This window comes from Canis lupus, chromosome 1 (assembly GCF_048164855.1).
Source record: "Canis lupus baileyi chromosome 1, mCanLup2.hap1, whole genome shotgun sequence".
Lineage (NCBI taxonomy): Eukaryota > Metazoa > Chordata > Mammalia > Carnivora > Canidae > Canis > Canis lupus.
The window spans coordinates 94,430,671-94,453,638 of NC_132838.1; the positions used below are offsets into that span (position 1 = coordinate 94,430,671).

Genomic DNA, 22,968 nt, shown 5'->3' on the forward strand with positions numbered 1-22,968 from the left:
TTGAACCACTTGCCAGGCTGCTTCTCCTTCTCCCTCTGCTACTCCCTTGGCTCGCTCTCTCTCTTAAACAAATAGAACCTTAAAAAAAAAAAAAAGAAGAAAATAGGCATTAAACCAAAAAACCAATTAATATACACCCTAACATGCAAATTCTTAAAGTGTTGGGAAGTATACAGCTATGCAAATAACACACTTGGTTAATTTCATATTTTCTTTTCTTTTATTTTTAAGAGTAGGGAGAGGGGCAGAGGGAGAGGGAGACCATCAAGCAGTCTCCGCACCCAGCATGGGGTTTGCTCTCACAACCCTGAGATCATGACCTGAGCTGAAATCAAGAGTTGGACGCTTAACTGACTGCACCGCCCAGGCTACCCCAATCTCATGCTTTTCTAATTTGGACTTTTGATGTGTGTATATCAGTAAGCTAACAAACTGTATTTTTAAGCTACAAGGACAAACCTATAACTCAAAGTGGGCTCAAGTGCATTGCTGAATTTTAACCGAAGCATAGGCAATTCTCACTAGTGCATTTTCATCAACACCAGCAGACTTATTCCACCACTAAATCATGATGTGATCTGTCATTCTGTTTCTAAACAGGTGGCTCCTCGTATTTAGAAAGATAATGTAGACTACCCAGGAACTGGTAAAAAAAAAAAGTTCAGACATATTTATTAATGTAAATGTATACGATATAGATACATGTGGAAAAGAACCTTTGTCCAAGAAATAACAGCACCAAATAGGAATAAAAGTTTCATTTGTAAAGAACATTACAGTACATATTTGAGAAAGAAACGAGAGAAATGTCTCAAATGATGCTTGCCTCCTAACTAATGGTGGAAAGTATGAATTCCACTTTGAATTCTTTGGATTAAGCTTTTTTCTAATTTGTACCATTAAAGATATTTCATACGTGGACATCCAAGTGAAAATTCACCGAAAACTTAGTGTTACAACATCATATTGAGTTGAGATACGCAAGCACATAAATAGTAGGACTTCGACAGAACTCCATAGGACTGTTACCAGTGGTTCTCCATCGTTAACCTGATTTCAGAATGAGCTGGAGGGCCTGTAACAATGCAGATTGCAGAGCCCCACACCCAGAGATTCTGATTCAGTACATCTAGGGTGGGATTTGAGAACTGCATTTCTAACAAATTCCCAGGTACTGCTGACACTGTTACAATGGAGTGTCAGCAGCTATCCAGATCAAGGCAAAACAGAGTATCACATTATATCAGTACTTGCAAAGCAGAGTATCTTGGAGAGGTTTTGTAACTTAGAGACATTCACTGAACTCGCTTTAAGTCCTCAGAAACTGAAGATTTCCGATCAGTGACTATCATAAAATTCAAGGAATTAGAAGCCTACCTACTATTACAGTATAAGGGCTCCTGCTAGGAGTGGTAGTTGGTTAGTTATTTTTAAGACAGTGGGACAGATGTATTGGCATACTGGAGTGAACATAGTTCACCCGTAACATAGTTACGGGGCAGCAGTCTGTATGTCATGTAGATGAAGCGCAGAACACACCATAGTCCATTCAGATGCAGCCTGAGAGAGTTTCAAACATAACGACAAGTATCAATAGGTAACTCTTAGATGTTTACATGGATCGTGCCTCCTCTAGCAACATCTTCTTGAAATATAAAAAATATATGAAAAATTGGGGTTACCAAAGAAAATACTAAGATTCCTACTACTACCACAAAGTATTGTTAAGTGCCTGCACATACTTTTAGATGGTGTTCACAGCAAAGAACCTAGAAGGACAATTACCAAAAATAAACTAAATATATTAAGCTTTTATTAAGTTAGTATAATTCCTCTGATGGTTAGTGTATCTTAGTCACAAATGATGGTACTTGTTTCTGTAAGTTTTTGTATTCAGTATATGGGAAGCATGCAATACTCAGTTCTTCTACTGTACATCCTGTAAGACAACACTTTTCTGAATATCCTCTGCGCTTTCTTTGGGGATGATTCCCCCAAAACATATTGCTTAAGGTTTTAATTTTGTTTGTACTTTTCTTCTGAAATTCTGAAATTTCATGAATATACTGATTGATATCTTGGGATGAGGAAAATTCTCTTGTCTTATCAGGTGGCAAGTTGGCCCTTTTATATCTATACTCAGGCAGAGATGGCATCTCCAAACTGCTTACTGCTTCTTCCTCATAGGCAGAAGTAGAGACTGTTGAGAGACAAGAAAAAATCCTACTTTATTAAAATCTTCCTTTAGCTGAAAATTGAATATTACTAGAATACTAAAGTACGCTAGTTATTGTTTTAAAGATTTATTTATGTATTTCTTTGAGAGAGAGCACGCATACACTAGCAGGGGAAGGGGCAGAGGGAGAGGCAGAGAATCTCAAGCAGACTCCGCTGAGCTTGGAACCTGATGTGAATCTCACAGCTCGGATCATGACTTAAACAGAAACCAAGAGTCAAAAGCTCAACGGACTGAGCCACTCAGGGGCCCCTGAAGTCCTCTATTTATTTAAAAACAAGTAATCACATTTTAAGTAATAAAATGGTTTTTAAAAGCAATATACATATATTTTTAACTAAAATAGTTGTAGGTAGTGTTTTCCTATAAAAAAGCTTGGAAACCTTTGCATGTTTTTTATGCAGAGATATTTTATTGAGGTATCATTCACATGTCATAAAATTCAGTATTTTAAAGCATACAATTCAGTGTTTTTTTTTAGTATATTCACAAAGCTTTGCAACCATCACCACTATCTAATTCTAGGACATTTGTATCACCCCAAAAAGAAGCCCCATAGCCATTAACAATAATTCCCATTTCCCTCTTCCTCCAGCCCCTGGCAACCACTAATCTACTTTCCATTTCTAGGCCTTTGCCTGTTTTGGAAATGAAATCATACCACAAACTTGTGGCCATTTATGTCTGATTTTTTTCACCTAGCAAAATGTTTTCAAGGTTTATCCATGTTGTAGCACGTATCAGCATTTTATTCCTTTTATGGCTGAGTAGTTTTCCATTGTATGGATATATCAGATTTTGTTGATCCATTTATCAGTTGATGGACATTTGGGTTGTTTCCACCTTTTGCTGTTATGAACAGTATTGCTATGAATATTTACATACAAGTTTTTGTGTGAACATAGGTCTGTAATTTTCTTGGGTATAAACCTGGTAGTAGAACTAACTGCTGGATCTTAAGGTAAATTTGTTTAACTTTCTGAGAGACCACCAAACTTTTCCACAGTGACTACATCATTTTATAATACCACCACTGTTATATTAGGATTGAGTTGCCCCACACCCTCATTAACACTTGTGTTTTCCATTTTGGATTATGGTCATCCTTGTGGATGTGAGGTGATCCCACTGTGGTTTCGATTTGCATTTACCTAATGACAAAAGATACTGAGCATCCTTTCATGTGCTTCTTATCTATCCTCTTTGTAGAAATGTCCATTCAAATCCTTTGCCCATCGTTTACTTGGGTTACAGTAGTCCCTTTTTTTCTGTAGTTTCTCTTTCCCTGGCCTCTGTTACCTGCAGTCCACTCTGGTCTGGAAGCAGATGATCCCCATTCCGACAGAGCATCACATGCTACATCACAATGCCTACATTATTGACCTCACTTCATCTTAGCACATAGGCATTTTCTTATTTCACATCACTACAAGAAGGGTGAGTTCAGATAACATATTTTGAGAGACAGAGACTATAATCACGTAACTTTTATTACACTATATTGTTATAATTGTTATATTTTATTATTATTGTTCATCTCTTACTGTGCCTTATTTATAAATTAAACTTTATTGTAGGTATGCATGTATGGGAAAAAACACCATATGTAGGATTTGGGACTATCCCTCGTTTCAGGTATCCACTGGGGGTCTTGGAGTATGTCCCCTGCAGATAAGAGGGGGACTACTACATTTGTCTTTTAATGCATATTTTATAACCATTTTGGTTGTTGTTAAAATATGAAGAGATGAAGAAGTGGTGATATGTTCAATGAATGGATTGCTATAATACTGCTCTGAACTCACTCAGTGTTACTGGAAAGAAAATAAATCCAGAAGATAATTATTTGGAAGCTTTTTGGGTTTCTGTCATTGCCCTTGCCTATCTACTGTCTCTTCCAGGATATATTTACCTATAAACAGCACTGTAGAGTGAGCCATAGACAACCATGCTCTGAACCATTTGACTCCACCATACAGCCAGTCGAACAGACTGGAGGTTGTTAGTACTTGAGCCCAAAGAAACCAATCTACTATGGTGGCCAGCAATCCATGCCACGTGAAAACATGAGTTGGCCCAATCAATGTCCTCTCTCTGAAGTTAGAACTAAGAAAAGTGAGAAACAAAACTGAAAGGGTACTATGAAGCCTGTCATGACAAGCTAAAGTCATAAAGAAACATAAATACTGGAGGAGAAAAAATTCAGATAGAAAGAAAAAGAGAGAAGGTGGTTTTTAAAGCTGATGTGATTCTTCAGGCTCTCCAGAGACTTTCCAAGTCCCTTCCTAGATCTCATTTCTATAATAACTATCTCCCCCACCATTTTTTCTTGAAGTTATTTAGGTGAATCCCTGTCCCATGTAGTTAGAGTCCTATTAGAACACTGTTTACTAACCTTGTATTTAAAATGCTTAAAGTGAATTGTGGAACACTAAAATTTTAGGATAGATATCAAAGATATTAAATACTAAGTTATCTAAGACAGATAAATATGTGATGAACTAAGATGTGTCATTAATGAACAGAATACACTGAAGGGAAAAAGTAAATTAGGCTGTCCAGGCAAATTGAAGAAACATCCTGTTGGAATATGCCATGTTCTGTTACTCAAAAGGGAAGAAAAAAGACAGTAAGAAGAAAACTTTTTCATGAATGCAGGCAGCTAAAGACTAGTTAATGAAAACTATATGTCAAATTGGGGGAGGGAATTTAAGCTAACCTCACCAGAAAACAGGAAAGGTTAAACATGAGTATTCAGATTTATGAATTTGAAAAAGAACAATAGAAAAGACCCAAAGTAATAAGGTGAGAAATCAATGAACTACAGAACCAAAACACTATAAATGTTTAGAAACCCAAAACTTGGTTCTTTAAAAGGATTAATGAAGTAGATACAACTCTAGCCAGACTAATCAAGAAAGAAGAGATGAAAAGGAACAAAAAAAAGAACAGATATTTAAAGTATTTAAAATAAATGAATATTATGAATGTTACACATTTAAAAATCAAGATGAAATGGATGAATCTTTAGAAAAATAACAAGATGCCTTAATTGGCACAGAAAATGTAAAAGGATAGACATAGATGATCTTAGAGTTAGGTTCTACCTGCTTTTCAAGAACAGTTCTAATCATATACTCGTTCAAAAATAAAAAAGAAAAGAGAAAAAGCTGCCCAGCATATTTTATGAACCTAGTATATTTTTTATTCCAAAACTAGATAAGAACAATATGATTTGTTAAAAGAAAACCCATGTAAGCCCATTCACTTATAAATGTTTATTTGGAAGTCCTAAAAAAGATATTAGTTAACTGAATTCACAAATATATTTTAAAAATACATTAAGAAAGTGTGTATTCCAAAAGTGCGAAGATGGGTCAAGATCCCAAAATCTATCAACACAATGTACTGCATGAGTAGATTCCCAAACTCACTCTCAGTAGGATTTACTTTCTACTTTGTAAGAAAATGAAGGCAATCAGAAGAGAACTTGGATTTGGTCCCTTCACCATTTTTAAACTCATCTTTTAACATCTATATCCATACATTCTGCCTTCCTACCTATTGGCATAGAACTATTCACTCTAGAGCCAGTTCCTCCAAGAGACCAGAGCTCATCTCCTCTTGCCTACTCCAGGCTATCACTCCAGCAATCCTCTGCTATACACCCTTCATCATCAACTCTTCACTCCTATAAGCAAAGCAATGCTATTTCTCCTACTTAAAAAAGCCAAGACCACCTCTCTTGGCTCTGCTTACCTTGCCAGTTACCATCCTGCTTATTTTCTCCTCTCTGTAGATAAACTCCTAGATAGTTTCCTATTATCAAGTTCTCTTGACTCATTCTACCTTAAACCCTCTCTAATCAGGCTTTTGTTCCATTGCTGCACCAAAACTTCTCCTTTCAAGGTCTCGAATGATGTCTATATTACTAAATTCAACAACCAATTTTCATCTTATCTGACTCATCAAACACATTCCTTCTTGACACACTTTTTCACTTGGTTTCCAGGACACCAAATTTTCTCTTCTTCAATCTCCTCACCTAATTATTTGTCCCATTTCCATCTCCTTTGCAAATACTTCCTCTTTAATTGTTGAAGTTGATGTCTCCCAGGGCTCAGTCTTTGGCACTCTTCTCTATGTGGACTTCTCTTGGTGATCTCATCCAGTCTTATGGCTTCGAGAATCATCTATACACCTATGACTCCTAAACTCCTATTGTCAAGTAAAATTATTTCCAAACCCCAGGTCCATACTTCCAACTCATCGTCTCCACTTCAGTGCGTCAAACACAATGTGTTTGAAACTCTACCTGAGCTTGTCAAACTCAACATGCCCCAAACTGAACTGCTGATATTGTCTTCAGACCTGTTCCACCTGAGGCCTTTCTTACCTCAGCTCGTAGAAACCCTATCCTTTCAGATGTATGAAGCAAAAACTTTGGGGTCACATTTAAAAAAATTGGAGTCAGTTTTTGAGTTCCCTTTTTTCTCATATGTCGCATAAAATCTGCCCAAATATATCTAGAATAAAATAATTTCTATTATCTTCACTGCTACCATCTCATCCAGCTGCTATCACCCCTAATACTGCACCTCCAGAACAGTTGTCTGCTTCTACTCTTGCCTCCTTACAGCCTGTCCCCAATGTAGTGGCCAGACTGACCCCTTTGAAAGGTCAATTAACATCTGTCTTCTGCTCCAAAGTCTGTAATGACTTCACTACTCAGAGTAGAGCCAAAATCCTTACAATGATCACTCGGCCTGCTTGTTACCCATCTGTCTGCTCCAGCCACACTAGCCTCCTTGCTGTTCCCCGTGTAAATAGGGCAGAAGTATATTTGCTCTGCTCATTCCTTTGCTTAAACACGCTTTCCCCCCAGATACATCCTTGGCTGGTTCTTTTACCTCTTCCTTTCTCTCTCTCTCTTTTTTTAAAAGATTTTATTTATTTATTCATGAGAGGCACACACACACACACACACAGAGGGGCAGAGACACAGTCAGAGGGAGAAGCAGGCTCCATGCAGGGAGCCTGAGGTGGGACTCGATCCCGGATCTCCAGGATCACACCCTGGGCTAAAGGCGGTGCTAAACCGCTGAGCCACCTGGGCTGCCCACCTGCCCTATCATCCTTTTTTACGGCTGTGTAATATTACTGTGTGTGTCTGTGGTGTGTGTGTGTGTGTGTGTGTGTGTGTGCGTGTGTGTGTACCCCACCTCTTCTTTAACCATTCATCTGTCAAACCTCCTTTCTCAAATCTCACCTTTTCAGTGAGGCCTACCTTGACTACACCATTTAATCTTATATCCCACTCCATAGCAGCCCCCAAACTCTTGATCTCCCTATCCTGTTCCACTCTTTATTTTTCTATAACCCTTATTATCTTCATTTATTATGTTCATTTCCTATGCAAGCTTCATCAGGCCAGATATCTTCATCTGCCTTGTTCACCGGTATATCTCAAGGATTTACAGCAATGCCTGGCACTTAGCAGGCACCCAACAAGTATTTGGTGAATTAATTAAAAAAAAAAGAGAAAAATCATATTATTGTGCAAAAGGATGCCCTCCAAAAGGCCTTAATAAAGGTTAGCTTAATAAAGTTTATAATGATTAAAAAATAGCAAGCTCCCTTATCTTGGTGGAGGTTATATAGCACAAACCTACAAACGGAGAAATTTAAATGCATTCCTTTTTAAAACTAGGAACATAATAAGACATCCTAGTATCACTACCACTTAACAATACTAGAGGACCTGGCCAATGCTATAAGAAAGAAGAAAGAAGAAAGAAGAAGAAAAAAGGAGAAGGAGAGAAGGAGAAGGAGGACGAGGGGGAGGAGGAGAGAGAGGAGGAGGAGGATGGAGAAAAAGACTACGATGGCGACTGATGTAAGGTTTAAAAAGGAAGTGACAAAGCTATCATTTGCAAATGACAGAAACAAACTATTAGAACCATTAAGATAACTTGGCATAAAAAAAAAAAAGATAACTTGGCATAATTACTGGATAAAGATCAACCAGTAAAAATCAATCGCATTTCTCTATCCAAAAGTCACTAACAAAAATATAATTTTTTAACAAAAATATAATTAGCAAGTATCTACAATAGCAACAAGAAAAAAGTATTAAGCATTAACTTAACCAACAATAAAGTCTCCACTGAGAAAACTTTAAAATTCTAATAATAGAATATGAAAATATTCCTTGCTTTTAGTTGTGATTACTTTATAGTAAAAAGACATAAATCCTCTTCAAATTAATCTATATATTCCATGCATCTCAATAAAAATTCAACATGGATTTTTATTTTTTTCATTATGCTGTGCTCACCACAAGTGGAGCTACCATATCTCACCATACAATACTATTAAAATTACATTGTCTCTATTCCCTATGCTGTACCCTTTATTCTGATGACTTAGTCATTACATAACTGGAAGCCTGTATCTCCTACTCCCCTTCACTGATTTTGGCATCCCCTCCATCTCCCTTTCCTTTGGCAACCATCAGTTTGTTTTCTGCATGTGTAGGTCTGATTCTACTTTTTCGTTTGTTATTCATTTGTTTTGTTTTTAGATTCTAGTACGAGTGGCATCATTTGGTATTTGTCTTTCTCAGTATGAGTTATCTCACTTAGCATAATATTCTCCAGGTCTATCCATGTTGTCACATATGGCAAGATCTCATCCTTCTTTTTTTTAAGATTTTATTTATTCATGAGAGACACAGAGAGAGAGGCAGAGACACAGGCAGAGAGGGAAGCAGGCTCCATGCAGGGAGCCTGACATGGGACTCGATCCCGGATCTCCAGGATCAGGCCCTGGGCTGAAGGCGGCACTAAACCTCTGAGCCACCTGGGCTGCCCAAGATCTCATCCTTTTTTATGGCTGTGTAATATTCCTGTGTGTGTCTGTGGTGTGTGTGTGCGCGTACCCCACCTCTTCTTTAACCATTCATCTGTCAATGGACACGAGTTGCTTCCATTTCTTGGTATTGTAAATAATACTGCAATAAACATAGGGGTGCATATATCTTTTTGAATTAGTATTTTTGTTTTCTTTGGGTAATACTCAGGAGTTGAATTATTGGATCATATGGTATTTCTATTTTTAATTTTTTGAGGAACCTCCATACTGTTTTTCACAGTAGCTACGGCAATTTACATTCCCACCAACAGTGTATAAGAGTTCCTTTTTCTCCGCATCCTCACCAATATTTGTTATTTCTTGTATTTTTGATTTTAGCCATTTTGATAGGTGTGGTGTGATAAACTCATTGTGGTTTTGATTTGAATTTCCCTGATATTAGTGATGTTGAGCATCTTCTAATTTGTCTGTTGGCCATCCATCTGTCTCTTTGGGAAAATATCTATTCAGGTTCTCTGGCCATTTTTAAATTGGATTTTTTTTTTTTTTTGGTGTTGAGTTGTAGAAGTTATTTATATATTTTGAACAGTAACCCCTTACCAGATATATCATTTGCAAACACCTTCTCCCATTCAGTATGTTACTTTTTTGTCTTAAAGACTTTTATTTTGGTGAAGTCCCAATTATTTTTGCTTTTGTTTCTCTTGTCTTAGGAAACATATCTAGAAAACTGTTGCTATGGTTGATATCAAGGAAATTACTGCCTATGCTCTCTTTTAGGAATTTTAAGGTATCAGGTATAACATGTAGGTTTTTAATCCATTTTGAATTTATTTTTGTGTATGGAGTAAGAAAGTGGTCCAGTTTCATTCTTTTGCATGTAGCTGTTCATTTTTTAAAAGCACAATTTACTTAAGATACTCTCTTTTCCCCATAGCATATTCTTGCCTCCATTGACTATATAAGTGTGGGTTTATTTCTGGGCTTTCTAGCTTGTTCTATTGATCTGTATGTCTATTTTTTTGTCCCAGCATCATACTGTTTTGATTACTATAGTTTTGTAATATATCTTGAAATCTGGACTTTAATACCTCCTACTTCATTCTTCCTTCTTGAGGTTGCTTTGGCTATTCAGATTTTTTGTGGCTCCACACAAATTTTAGTATTATTTGTTCTAGTTCTGTGAAAAATGCTGTTGATGTTTTGATAGGAATTGCATTGAATCTGTAAGTTGCTTTGGGTAGTATAGACATTTTAACAATATTATTTCTTCCAATCCATGAGCATGGAATATCTTTCCATGTGTCATCATCAATGCTTTACAGTTTTCAGAATATAGGCCTTTCACCTCCCTGATTCAGGTTATTACTAAGTATTTTACTCTTTTTGGTGCAATAGGGAATGGGGTTGTTTTCTTAATTTCTCTTTCTCTTACTTCATTATTAATGTATAGAAACACTACCAATTCTGTACATTAATTTTGTATCCTGCAACTTTACTGAATTCATTTATCATTTCTAATAGTTTTTTTTGTTGGAGTCATAAGGGTTTTCTATGCATGGTATCATGTCACCTGGTGACAGTTTATTTTCTTCCTTACCCTTATGGATGGCTCTTACTTCTTTTTCTTGTCTGATTACTGTGGCTAGGACTTCCAGTACTATTTTTTCTTAAGATTTTATTTATTTATTCATGAGAGACACACACAGACACACAGACACACAGACACACAGACACACAGACACACACACACACACACACAGGGAGGGGCAGAGACGCAGGCAGAGGGAGAAGCAGGCTCCATGCAGAGCCCGACGTGGGACTTGATCCCGGGACTCCAGGATCATGCCCTGGGGTGAAGGCAGGCGCTAAACCGCTGAGTACTATTTTGAATAAAAAGTGTCAAGAGTGGGCATGCTTGCCTTATTCCTTATCTTAGAGGAAAAACTCTCAGGTTTTCACCATTGAGTATGAAGTTAGTTGTGGAATTTTCATATACGGTCTTTATTATGTTCCCTCTAAAGCCATTTTGTTGAGAGTTTTTATCATGAATGAGTGCTGAATTTTGTCATAAGGTTTTTTCTGCATCTACTGAGATGATTATATTATTTTTATCCCTCATTTGGTTCATGTATAATGTTGATTTGCAAATATTTAATTACCCTTGAATTTCCAGAATAAGTCTCATTTGATTGTGGTAGATGATCCTTTTAAAGTATTATTGAATGTAGTTTGTTAATATTTTGTTAAGGCAGGTGGATTTAAAAAAATTCAATATGCTTACTCTGGAAGAATGGAAGAATAAAAGCTGAGAATTAATTAGCTTAGTCAACCTTAAGGGAAAAAAACATTGAGGGGGTACCTGGATGGCTCAATTGGTTAAGTGTGTGCCATTGGCTCAGGTCATCATCCCAGAGTCCTGGGATGGAGCCCCATGTCAAGCTCCCTGATCAGCTGGGTGCTTGCTTCTCCCACTCCTTCTGCCCCTACCCCTCTGCTCATGTTCTCTCTCTTTTAAATAAATATATGAAATCTTTTTTTAAAAAGTGGAGATTTTCCCTCCTATAAATGACATCCTACAGAGTAATAACATTACGAGCAGTATAGTAATTGTACAAGGTCAAACAAAAAGACCAATTAAGGAGAATAGGAAGCTCAGACAAACAAGAAACTATAAAGGTAGCCTTACAAATCAATGGAAAAAAATTGTTTAGCAGATGGCATTCAGAAAACTAAATCCTTTTGTAGAGAAAAATAAGACCTACTGAAAAAACTAAGATAGTAATCTCAGCCAGAAGAGACCAAAGTGGTCTCCAGAAGAATTAAGAACCTAATGTGAAAAGCAAATCTACAAAGTTAACAGAGGGACAAAAAAGGACTTTCAAAATAAAATTTCAGAAGTCTGAATAATAAGGCAAATCACTTATTGCCTGATTATATAAAAATTAAGGCTTTCTCTCAAACAACACCAATATATGACAAAATGGGAGAATATATTTGCAGTGTCTAAAGCCAACAGCTATTGTATATGGTAAAATAACTCTTACAAATCAACTGGAAAACAACAATTCCAAGTAAAACATTATAAACAGAAAACTTTCAGGGGAAAAAATGCAAAAGGCTAATATATATATCTGAAGAGGTGCTCACATCCAGAGCAAGACAAAAATGCCATTTCATTCTATCACACACTGACAAAAGTTAAATATCATGTAATGCTAATTGTTGGCTTGGATATGAGAATACAGGAATCTGCATGTACCGGTGGTGCAACAATAAACTGGTGTAGCCATTCTGTAGAGCAATCTGAGACACTTTAAGCAAACTAAGTGTACATATGTTTTATTACACAACAAGTTTACCCCTAGGTATAGGATCGCTGAGAAATGTCCACACAGATTCTTCTTAATGGAGCACATACAATGATTTTTCACTGTGGTGTTATTTACAGTGGTAGAAAGTTGGAGACCATGCAGGTTGGGTGTTCAGTGCTGCGAGGATAAGTAAAATGTGGGGAAAGTATATGAATATTATGTAGCAGTTTGAAGTAATGTTCACAAAGCAATGATAAGGGATAAATCTTAAATACCATTTACATATATTTTAGGGACACCTGGGTGGTTCAGTTGGTTGGGCGTCCAACTCTTGATTTCAGCTCAGGTCATGATCTCAGAGTAATGAGAACAAGTGGCACACTGGGCTCCACACTCACCAAGGGAGTCTACTCCAGATTCTCTCTCTCTCTTCATCTCCCTCTGCCCTTCCCCTCAATCAAATGTGCTCTCTTGTGCATGCTCTCTCTAAAAAATAATCTTTAAAAAATACCATTTATATATATTTTTTAAATACATGCATAGGAAACAATGTACAGCTTACAAAAAAACACGCAAGTAAAAATACACAATCAACACTTTGGAATGGTTGCCATGGGAGGAGGAGAACTGGAGTGGAGAATAGAGATATGTGAAGACTAATAATCTTTTTTTAAAACAAGATTTTATTTATTTGAGAGACAATGAGAGAGAGAGAGAGCACAAATGGGGTGAGGGGCAGAGAGAGGGAGAAGCAGACCCCCCACCCCCCCGCTGAGCAGGAAGCTCAACCATGGAGCTCCATCCAAGGACCCTGAGATCATGACCTGAGCCCAAAGGCAGATCCTCAACCTACTGAGCCACCCAGGTGCTCCAAGTCTAATCATCTTCTAACATACTGTGTAATGTACTTATGTTTACTGTCTATCTTCACTGTCTATCTTCTGTAAGCCTCAAGAGGCTTTATACTGCTACCTGAGTATAAAACTCTACAGTCGTAAATCCCAGTCACCAACAAGGATACCTAGCACATGACAGGCACTCAAATTTTGCTGAATTAATATGTAAAGAAAGGGGTCCTGTACAGCCCATTTGCAATAATGATATCTAAAAAACAAGAATAGATGAATAGGGAATATGACCAATCCAACTGGAATAGGGGTTATGGATTATGAAAACCTGGTGATGAAGCATTAATGACTTCACCAGACACTAAGAGCTAGGAAGCACCATACTCAGCCAGAGTTCAGAAATATGATAGGGTCTTGGAGATGTGGCCCATACCCTCAAGGATCCACTAGCGAGAAGCACACAATTTCAGATTCTAGTTATATATGAGTAGCTCTGAAAAAAATGCATGTTTTAATATTAGTGCACCAAAGTATCTTTTCCTGTGTCAGACTCAAATCAATCATCAGACAATTAAAATTGTGGATAACTGACTTGATCTAACATAGAAATGTATCCTGCTAGTTCAAGCTAATAAAAGTTAATCAGCTTTTCAGTCCATATTCAAATGAAAAAGAAATGGCCTAATTATAGATTCTATATTGAGAACACATACCTCTCCACAACTTCTAATTATTCACTGGAAATTCACAGGATAGATTGCATGTCATCTTTCCTTATAGGTCAATACTTTTTAAAAATTTAACACAAATGCATATTGATAACTTAAATCCATTTTTTCATTCTTTCACACACTGTAAAACAACTATGGCTTTATGGCACTTGACATTTCCACTTCAGAAAACTGTCCTTTTTATAGTTGCCACAGTAACATGTTTCGTTGGTATGACAATTCTAAAATGTTGTAAGATACATTTTTATTTCCCACAAATTTTGTTTCACTGCAGCTCCCTCTTCATTGAATTAATGACACTTATTCCTCCAGGGAAGTGTGAATAACACCTAAAACAAAGGAGTCATTAATCAGCTCTGAGTTTTAGTGTATATGCTGCTGAAGCAAGCACAGCTCTGAGTTTTAACGTTGACTCTTAAAAAAATGAATAGTCTCTAGAGCAGGCTTTGTTGAGAAAAGGGATTCCAAGCTCTTTTTAAATAACCAACCCAAGCTCGGATGTCTGAACATAAAAAAATTTTTTAACATAAAATTTTGACCAAGGTATAGGTTGTGAGAGCAACAAGCAAGCATCTCTGGGAGCTTGCAAACATGTAGATACTCAGGTCCCACCCCACACCCATGGAGTCAGAACCTGTACATTAAAAGTATTCCCCAGGTGAATCACACACACATTCAAGTGTAAGAATCACTGAATTAAAGTACAAGTGGAAGACTGGGGAGAGACACTTCTTCCATTATAAAGGTAAAATAAAGTGAGTTTATATGTAGGTTGGTTTGATGGTAGAAAATGATCAAGAATCATTCTGATGGTTTCTATTATTTGTCTTTCAAAGTTTTCATCCTCTTAGCAGCTATAGGAAGAATGGAATAAGTTTCATTCATTCATTCATTCATTCAGTAAACGAATGAATGCCTTTAATGTGGAAGGCAATTTTAGTTTGTCTCAGTCATCTACATCGGAGTGTTTTGTGGCATGAGAGTCTACCCCTTTCCTTAATTTCAGAAATCTTGCCCTCTGAAAAATTTGTCCAAATCAAATTAAATTCATTGAATGACCTTAAAACACAAAAATTTTAATGACACTATGTTATGGACAGCCTATAGATAAAGTGCATTTTCTTTTAAAATGACAAACCATGTTGGTAGCAAAATGTAAATATAGAGTTAGAAGATAACAATGAATCTGAAAAGGTGAATATTCTTTCCAAAAGACCGCTTAAATGCACTAAGTATACATTCAATATATATTAAACACATATTGTGTGCTAGGACCTCTGCTAGGCATTTCAGATAAAAAAAAAAAAAACATGCATGAAACAACTCCTATTACATAGTAATGTATATAGGACTGGCCTTATGGGAGAGCATGGTCACACAAACCCAGTGCTGAGGAGGACCTAGCATTTTCTTTAATGTTCTCATCACAGTCTTGAAATTCTCAAAAATCTTAGCTTGTAAGTGAAATGTTAAGTATATGCACTTTTAAGTAAAATCTAGTGGAAGAATGGACCATGTGTGTGAGCAGAGGAGATACACACAAGAAAAGAGATGGGTGGGGGAGCTTTATATTTTAGTACTTTTAATGGCCCTTTCCTACTTTTGAGCAAGGGGCTCTGCATTTTTATTCTGCACTGGGCTGAGCCAATTATGTGGCTGGTCCTGATGATGGTCAGATAGATCCACGTGGTAGATACTGTGGTAGACAGAGAATGGAGTCAGTAGATAGGAAGGGGTCAGTGATGACTTCACAGGGAAAATGAAGCCTCTGAGGCTCTGAAGGACCAAGCGGAGTTTGCCAGGTGACAAGTGTACTGTACTCCAGAAAGGAAAAGCTAGGGAAGAAGCAGCACTCTTATGTAAAGAGATATATTTCCTCTAAGCTTTTTTTATTTTTTTAAATTTTATTTATTCATGACACAGAGAGACAGACAGAGAGAGAGAGAGAGAGAGAGAGAGAGAGAGAGGCAGAGACACAGGCAGAGGAAGAAGCAGGCTCCATGCAGGGAGCCCGATGGGGGCCCAAGGCCGTGGGCCGAAGGCGGCGCTAAACCGCTGGGCCACCGGGGGTGCCCGCTCTAAGTCTTTTTTTAAAGCTTCACTGAGGTTTTGCATATGCACATTTTTTTTTGCACAATTTATTATAAAGAGTTTTATGTATCTGCATACTAGGCAGATTCCATATCCGGGGAAAGCTCAGCCCCCGGCAAAGCAGATTTGGGGAAAAGACAGCACAAAGATGAACAAACATGCCTTTGGCTTATATTTTTACCTGGGCTTGTGCCTCTCGCCCAAGCCGGGAAAGTGCTTTGGGAGCTTTCCGACCGGTCCGGGATGAAGGTTTCAATCTCGTTGTCCTGGGGAAACAGCGGTGGCACAGGGGTCTCCTCCTCGAAGTAGCTCCAATTGACATTGCCACAGAGTTTTATTATTTCCTTCAGGAGGTGCCTGCCGCACAGCCTCCTAGCTTTGCTGATGTCGCTCAGCTCCCGGGAGAACCGAACTAACAGGAGTCCCAGGCACAGCAGACGCACGCAGGGGAGCCGCGGCATCCCTGGGCCCCCGCCGCCAGGTGGGCCGCGCGGTCTAACCGCCGCCCCTGCCCGGCGCCTCGCTGCACCTGCTCTCGTGCCGGCGCGCGCGCCCGTCCGGTCCGAGCCGCGCACGCGCACGCGCACCTGGCGGTAGTACGAGAGCGCGCGGACCTCGCGAGAACGCCGAGGCGGGAGGCGGGAGGCGGGAGGCGGGAGGCGGGAGGCGGGAGGCGCGAGGCGCGAGGCGCCCGGTGCCGGGTGCTAGATGGAGGTGCTCGCGGAGCCTGGTAGGTCCTGAGCTCTAGTTCTTCGAGAACGAACCCTTACTTCGCTTATTCTTGCCCTCCCCTCTGAGGAGACGCCTCCGCGACCCGTGGGACCCCAGTGAAACCGGTAAAATCGGAAAAGGTGTAGCTGCTCCCCGCGGAGTGCATCCGCCGCCCTTTCGGCTGCTGGGTACCGGGGCGTCGCGTCGTCAGGCACAGCTTCCCTTGTTTCCCGCCCGGCGCGCGTCGCGGGAGGTCTGCCCACGTGTAGTCCGCTGGCGTGACGACCTCTTCCCTCAAGTCCCCAAGCGCCCCGCAGGTCCGGCCCGGCGGGTGTCGGCTTCCCCGGGCAGCTGCGGGCCCCGCACGCGCTGGAAGGCGCTGGAACGTGCGCTGCCCGGCCGGCTCGGAGGGCGCTCGGGAGGTCCCCGCCCGCTCCGGGGGGGGGGGGGGGGGCGGCGCAGCCTCGACCTCTGGACCGAGGGCCGTGGCTGGGATGCTGACAGGTGTGTAACTAGCCTGTGACAGGGACCCCACGGGCTTTGCCTCTGAGAATCACAGTTACCTTGCTAAACCAGGAGGGAAGGGGCGCGGAAGTGCAGCGCGGCGGGAACGGGGCGCTGGGTCCGTTGTGAGGGGCGTAGCGGGGAGATCCGATTGGTGCGTGGGCTCGGGAGGACGCCCGAGCGGCCAGCGCGGAGGAGGCGCGAGCACCTCGGTGGAGGCGGCGGGGCTGTCCCGGAGCCCAGCACTGCCCGGCGCTCATCCCGCATCCCGGTCCTCTCCGCCCTCCGCCTCCGGGGCTTCGTCTCCGTCGTCCGTTTCCCCGGCGTTGTCTTCCTGCCCAGGGACACCCAGGAGCGCTGTCCACGTAGCTGGATTCGGAGTTTTGAAAAGGCCGGTGTGATTTGATGAGCACGGAGTCCTCCCCTTCCCTGAAAGGCAGCTCGTGTCCCCGCTGCGGTGAGCCGTGAGTTCTAGCCAGAACTCGGTCAGGGGTGCCCTGTGAAAACCGAAAACATTCGTTATACCGAGAGGGAGGATCTGAAACAAAGTTCTGCTGAGCTCTAGGGAGGGAGGTGAGCACCTGAGTTGAGGGGGTCCATGCAGGCCTGTCTGGTTGGTAACTGTCTTGGTGAGGGGCCATTGAAAACTATGGGGACTTAATGCTTTGGTGCTAAGAGCTAGGTTGGACAGAATTGGATTTATTTTTTTTAATTTCTATTTATTTATGATAGTCATACAGAGAGAGAGAGAGAGAGAGAGAGGCAGAGACATACGCAGAGGGAGAAGCAGGCTCCATGCACCGGGAGCCCGACGTGGGATTCGATCCCGGGTCTCCAGGATCGCGCCCTGGGCCAAAGGCAGGCGCCAAACCGCTGCGCCACACAGGGATCCCCAGAATTGGATTTATATGGATGTGTTAGAAATCAAGAAGAGGGGCGCCTGGCTGGCTCCGTCAGTAGAGCAGGTGTCTCTTGATTTCAGGGTCTCGAGTTAAAGCTCTACATTGGGTGTGGAGCCTACTTCAAAACAAAACAAAATGAAAACTAAAGAAGCTGGATGTATTTCTTGCACAGCAAAAACCGTGCTTGCACATTCACACCCGTTTCATATAGACATGTATTCTTTTAGGAACAAGAAAGGTATGAGTTATATCTCACACAGGCAGGTAGAGGGGTTGTATTTTGGGGGTGCTTTTCCATCTATATTGCAGGAATAGACAGGCCAGCAGAAGCAGTGTGTATGGAAGATGGAGTAACTGAGTCATCGAATGGTGGTGGAAGACCTCAAATGTCATTAGTTCAGTATGGCGTGAGAACGACTCAGGTGGGCAGGGGATCTTGGTGCAAATGAAATTATGGAATTGACAGCACTGCGCTGGGGTATAAATAAAATATGAATGGAAGTGTTAAAATCAGCAAGAAAGGTTCTGTGATGAAAGTAGAGCGCTTGGGAAATGTCTTTCTCCTCGAGGAGTTACAATCTATTGGTCTCTGCTTCCTCAGTGAGAAGCTCTTTAAGTTGGCCTTGGGGAGACATGATGAAGCTCAGAGGCTTGGTTGTGATTAACTGTGTCTTGGGATTTGGAATTGGTGTCTTCATCTCTTGTAATTCTGACTAAACATTAAGATGATACCATGCAATTTACCATTCTAACAAAAGTTCATATCATTTCAGATTATTTTGTGTACATAAATGTTCTGTAAGTTCTAAAATGGTGAGACTGAATGTGTTCCTTTACCAATCTAGCTCTTTTCTTTTTTTTTTCTTCTTTTTAAAAATATTTTATTTATTTTTTTAAAGATTTTTATTTATTTGCAAGAGAAAGAGAGGGAGAGAGAGCACAAGTGGGGCTGTGAGAGGGGCAGAGGAAGAGGGAGAAGCAGCTCCCGGATGAGCAGGGAGCTGGACACAGGGCTCAATCCCAGGACCCTGAGATCATGACCTGAGCTGAAGGCAGATGATTAACTGACTGAGCCACCCAGGTGCCCCCAATCTAGCTCTTTTCTAAGATAAAACATTAAGTTGCTTATTTGGTTATTTACTTGACTATTCATTTATGCCACTTAAAAATACTTACTTGAATCTCCTAGAAACATGAAAGTATACAAACTTGAAAAATAATTCAGTTTATGCGAATCCAAATCCAAAATGTATTTGGTAATGAACCTGTTTTCAACAAGGCAAAAAATCCACTTGGGCTCAAATAGGAAACTGCAAGGTTTTTGGTTTAATGTTCATTTAGTCTACATTGGCAAGATCAATTAAAACATTTTATTACTTTTGTATATACCTGGTGTTAGATGTGTATAAAATGAGTTATGTTGGTTAAATAATTAAGCTTTTTATAATAATTATGAAGTTAATAAGGTTATAAATGCAGTTGATGCAATCATACCCTTAATTTAAAAAAAGATTTTTTTTAGCATTAAAAGGATTGATTCTTGAGAGAAAGCACATTGTGGAGAGACTATATACTATTACAGACAGACAAAGAATGCAAACATTGATAATTTCTCACGTTCTAGTAATCTGTCATGACTGATTTGGACATTGATAAATGCATCATGGAGAATATACATGAAGATAGGTGAAAATCAACAATTCTATTGTGCATATTTTCAGAAATTTTTTTTTCTTACAACCTTTTTTTAAACAACATATTATATCAATAACTTCCTTCTTTTTTCATAATCAAATGTGTGGTTTGTTTTTCCAGAAAAATAAAACCGATTTTTCCAGTAAAGGAAAGAAATAACAATATGAAATTATGTCCTGATTACATGTTAATTACCATGTTCTGCACAGTGTGGATGTGATCAACATGTATTCAATGATAGTACGAATAAACATTTGAGATTTAAAAATCACATACCGGGCAGCCCGGGTGGCTCAGCGGTTTAGCGCAGCCTTCAGCCGGGGGCGTGCTCCTGGAGACCTGGGATCGAGTCCCACGTCAGGCTACCTGCATGGAGCCTACTTCTCCCTCTGCCTGTGTCTCTGTCTCTGTCTGTCTCTCTCTCTTTGTGTGTGTCTCTCATGAATAAATAAATAAAATCTTAAAAAAAAAAATAAAAATCACATACCACTTGCCAGTGCTGTAAATCCATAAACATTGAAATAAATACCTAGTAAATAAATAAGTAAATTTTAAAAACTATCTCCCTCAAAGATAACTGCCTGTCAGTGTTGTCTTCAGCTTCTGTGAAAATTAGGAATGTTTTGTGATGTCATTTTTAAGGTTCCTGCATGTTGGCTGATGGAAGGTAACAGGATTTCCTGTTAAGTTAAAAAAGATGGGTGGGAGGTGTGAAAAAATATTCATGTCAAGGATAAACAGGAAAATTATAAAATTTTGTATAGGCCAAAAGTTAACAGTTACTTTAGGATGATTAAACTTGCAACAGAACCAAGAGTCCTAATATCTAAACAAATGACTTAGAGTTGGGCAGTGTGACAGTATTACCAAGGTTCTCTTGCCTCTGGCTACTCCTAGGACTGTGCTAATGCTTGCACAATGATACTTTTTAACTCCCTTGACACTATTTTGATAGATCACTACTTCCATCTGCATGTGTAGAGTGAGGCTGAGCACAGGCAGTCAATGAGGTCTTGAGCCAGGTCTTGTGGGCTGCCATGCACATTGGTGGACAGCCCAATAGGAGCCAGCAGGAGATGCAAACTAGCAGGGGCAGGAGCTCTCACTCACATTGGCTTCAGATCCCAGTAGCAGCTCTTCCTGGATGTTGGAGATCTTCTTACGGTGTTTCTCACACATCATCATCATGACATCTAGGAATTGGATGTCACATAACTTCACCTGTTCATTGCTTACCCACTAGGCCATGCTTTCTCTAAAGAGTTGGCTCAGTAGCAGCCAGACTTCTAGCAGGTAAGACCAAGCATCCTGGAGTTGGTCTCTTCTCCTCTAACATTCCAGCCTTTCTCTAGGGACTGCAGCTGCTGTTGCCTCCTGCCTTTGCCTGTGTACCTATCCTAGGTTTCAGAATGCTCTCCCTTTATGGCTCCAGGTAGCTTTTATAGCATTTGGCTCAACACTCAGATCTTGTCAAGGGCCCCGGCTCCACCCCTTTCTCCAACAGCTCCCCAAAACATTTTTCTCAAAACTTTCACCCATTGCGCCTCTCTCCCCACATCCCCTTTCCCTTTGTGCTCTCAATATTCTTCTACTCCTTGTTTGTTTTAAAATTTGAATTTACCTCTTCTTCCCTCCTCTACAACTATTTTTGTGCATACTTAAATACTTATAATTTTAATGTCATTTTCTTATTTAAAGGTATGTTATATAGTTTTAAAAATAAAATTGACCTCTGAGCTCATCAGCTAGAGATTGTCTTGGTGTTTGTCTTGGTTTAACATTTGCTGTATAACCTATTATTTTTCTAAACTATCCCCACTTATTTGTATTTCATTTTCAAGAATTAAAAACTGTAGAACAATTAGATTGATTTCTGTATAGTCCATCTACAAAGTTGTGATGGATGCACAGAAAATTGTTCACAAAGGAAGAAGACTAATGATGTTTAAACCAAGTCCTATGAAAAGTATTAAAATTCCCAAAAGATCACTTTAGGTTTGTACAATAACTTATAAAGTTTACATGGACTTTTCCATTCCTTATTGCAGAGCATTGGGATACTAAGCTTAGAAGGAACCTCTGCTCTCTTGAGATCCTGATGCGGATTAGGAAAACGCATGGACCTCTGGGGGTGTCATCTCTTAAGTCTTAGCACCAGATGGATGATCTTACGGTGGTAGGTAATCAGACTCTCTCACTTTCTACTAATTTCTGGTTTTCTTTTGACTCCCTGGGTAATTGGTGAGCTGTTACCAGCTATCTGAATATTTTTTATTTGAAATTGTAATTATTATTTTTAGGTACCGGGGAACACATATCCACCCACACACATGCACACACACCAAGGAAAAATTTATAGGATTTCACAATCCCAGGAAGAATATATTGGTAACACATATTTGTGTAAAAACCTTATATCCTTATGGTGGACTTATGGTATTTAATGATTTTTGCATTTGTGGTCAGATTTTTAATCACTTTAAAATATATATATATAAATTCAGTTTAATTAGCATATACTGTTTAGTTTCAGAGGTAGAATTCGGTGATATCAGTTGCATATAAACACCCAGTGCTCATGACATCAAGTGCCCTCCATAATGCCCATCACCCAGTTACTCCATCCCCCTGTCTGCCTCCCCTCCAGCAACCCTCAGAGTTTTCCTTATAGTTAGGAGCCTCTTATGGTTTGCCTCCCTCTCTGTTTTTGTCTCATTTTATTTTTCCTCCCCTTCCCCTATGTTCTTCTGTTTTGTTTCTTAAATTCCACATATGAGTGAAATCATATGGTCTTGTCACTCTCTGACTTATTTCACTTTGTATAATACCCTGTAGTTCCATCCACGTGGTTGCAAATGGCAAGATTTCATTCTTTTTGATGGCTGAGTAGTATTCCAACACACACACACACACACACACACACACACACACACACACCACATTTTCTTTATTCATGAGAGACAGACACAAAGAGAGAGGCGGAGACATAGGCAGAGGGAGAACCAGGCTCCCTGTGGGGAACCCGATGAGAGACTCGATCCCAGGACCCCAGAATCATGCCCC

At 39.8% G+C, this 22,968-nt stretch overlaps 2 protein-coding genes across 9 annotated transcripts in view; one reads left to right on the forward strand and one right to left on the reverse strand.

The window, feature by feature from the left end:
* Window positions 1–1,791: 1,791 nt before the first annotated feature.
* Window positions 1,792–16,630, reverse strand: INSL6 (insulin like 6). 2 transcript variants are annotated; one of them, XR_012037636.1, is made up of 4 exons: window positions 16,275–16,630; window positions 13,985–14,331; window positions 12,472–12,600; window positions 2,061–2,200 (listed from the first exon to the last, which is right to left on the reverse strand). XR_012037636.1 is itself a non-coding variant. In XM_072840540.1 (2 exons), the coding sequence occupies exons 1-2, from the start codon at window positions 16,552–16,554 to the stop codon at window positions 1,842–1,844; spliced, it is 639 nt and encodes a 212-aa protein (XP_072696641.1). In that variant the 5' UTR covers window positions 16,555–16,624; the 3' UTR covers window positions 1,792–1,841. The 2 variants fall into 2 exon arrangements, 1 of the variants encoding a protein (XP_072696641.1); XM_072840540.1 differs by lacking the exons at window positions 12,472–12,600; window positions 13,985–14,331 and having other exon boundaries at window positions 1,792–2,200; window positions 16,275–16,624.
* The window catches only part of CD274 (CD274 molecule), a 144,321-nt gene continuing 124,937 nt past the window's right edge, over window positions 3,585–22,968 (forward strand). The window contains exons 1-3 of one of the 7 annotated variants that reach the window (XM_072840462.1): window positions 17,519–17,881; window positions 18,520–18,632; window positions 21,954–22,081. The gene's annotated coding sequence lies outside the window, so the exon portion shown is untranslated. Of the gene's footprint in view, window positions 3,674–16,750; window positions 16,824–17,212; window positions 17,309–17,518; window positions 17,882–18,519; window positions 18,633–21,953; window positions 22,082–22,968 lie in introns of those variants that run through there. The other 6 variants (XM_072840472.1, XM_072840490.1, XM_072840515.1 and 3 more) reach the window with 6 other exon arrangements.

What these genes read in the sequence shown, in the direction of transcription:
- INSL6 (XM_072840540.1), bottom strand. Translation starts at nt 16,554, where the DNA reads ATGCCGCGGCTCCCCTGCGTGCGTCTGCTGTGCCTGGGACTCCTGTTA. An exon ending in GGCGAGAGGCACAAGCCCAG is followed by an intron (nt 2,201 to 16,274) that starts GTAAAAATATAA and finishes GTCTCTCAACAG; the next exon opens with TCTCTACTTCTGCCTATGAG.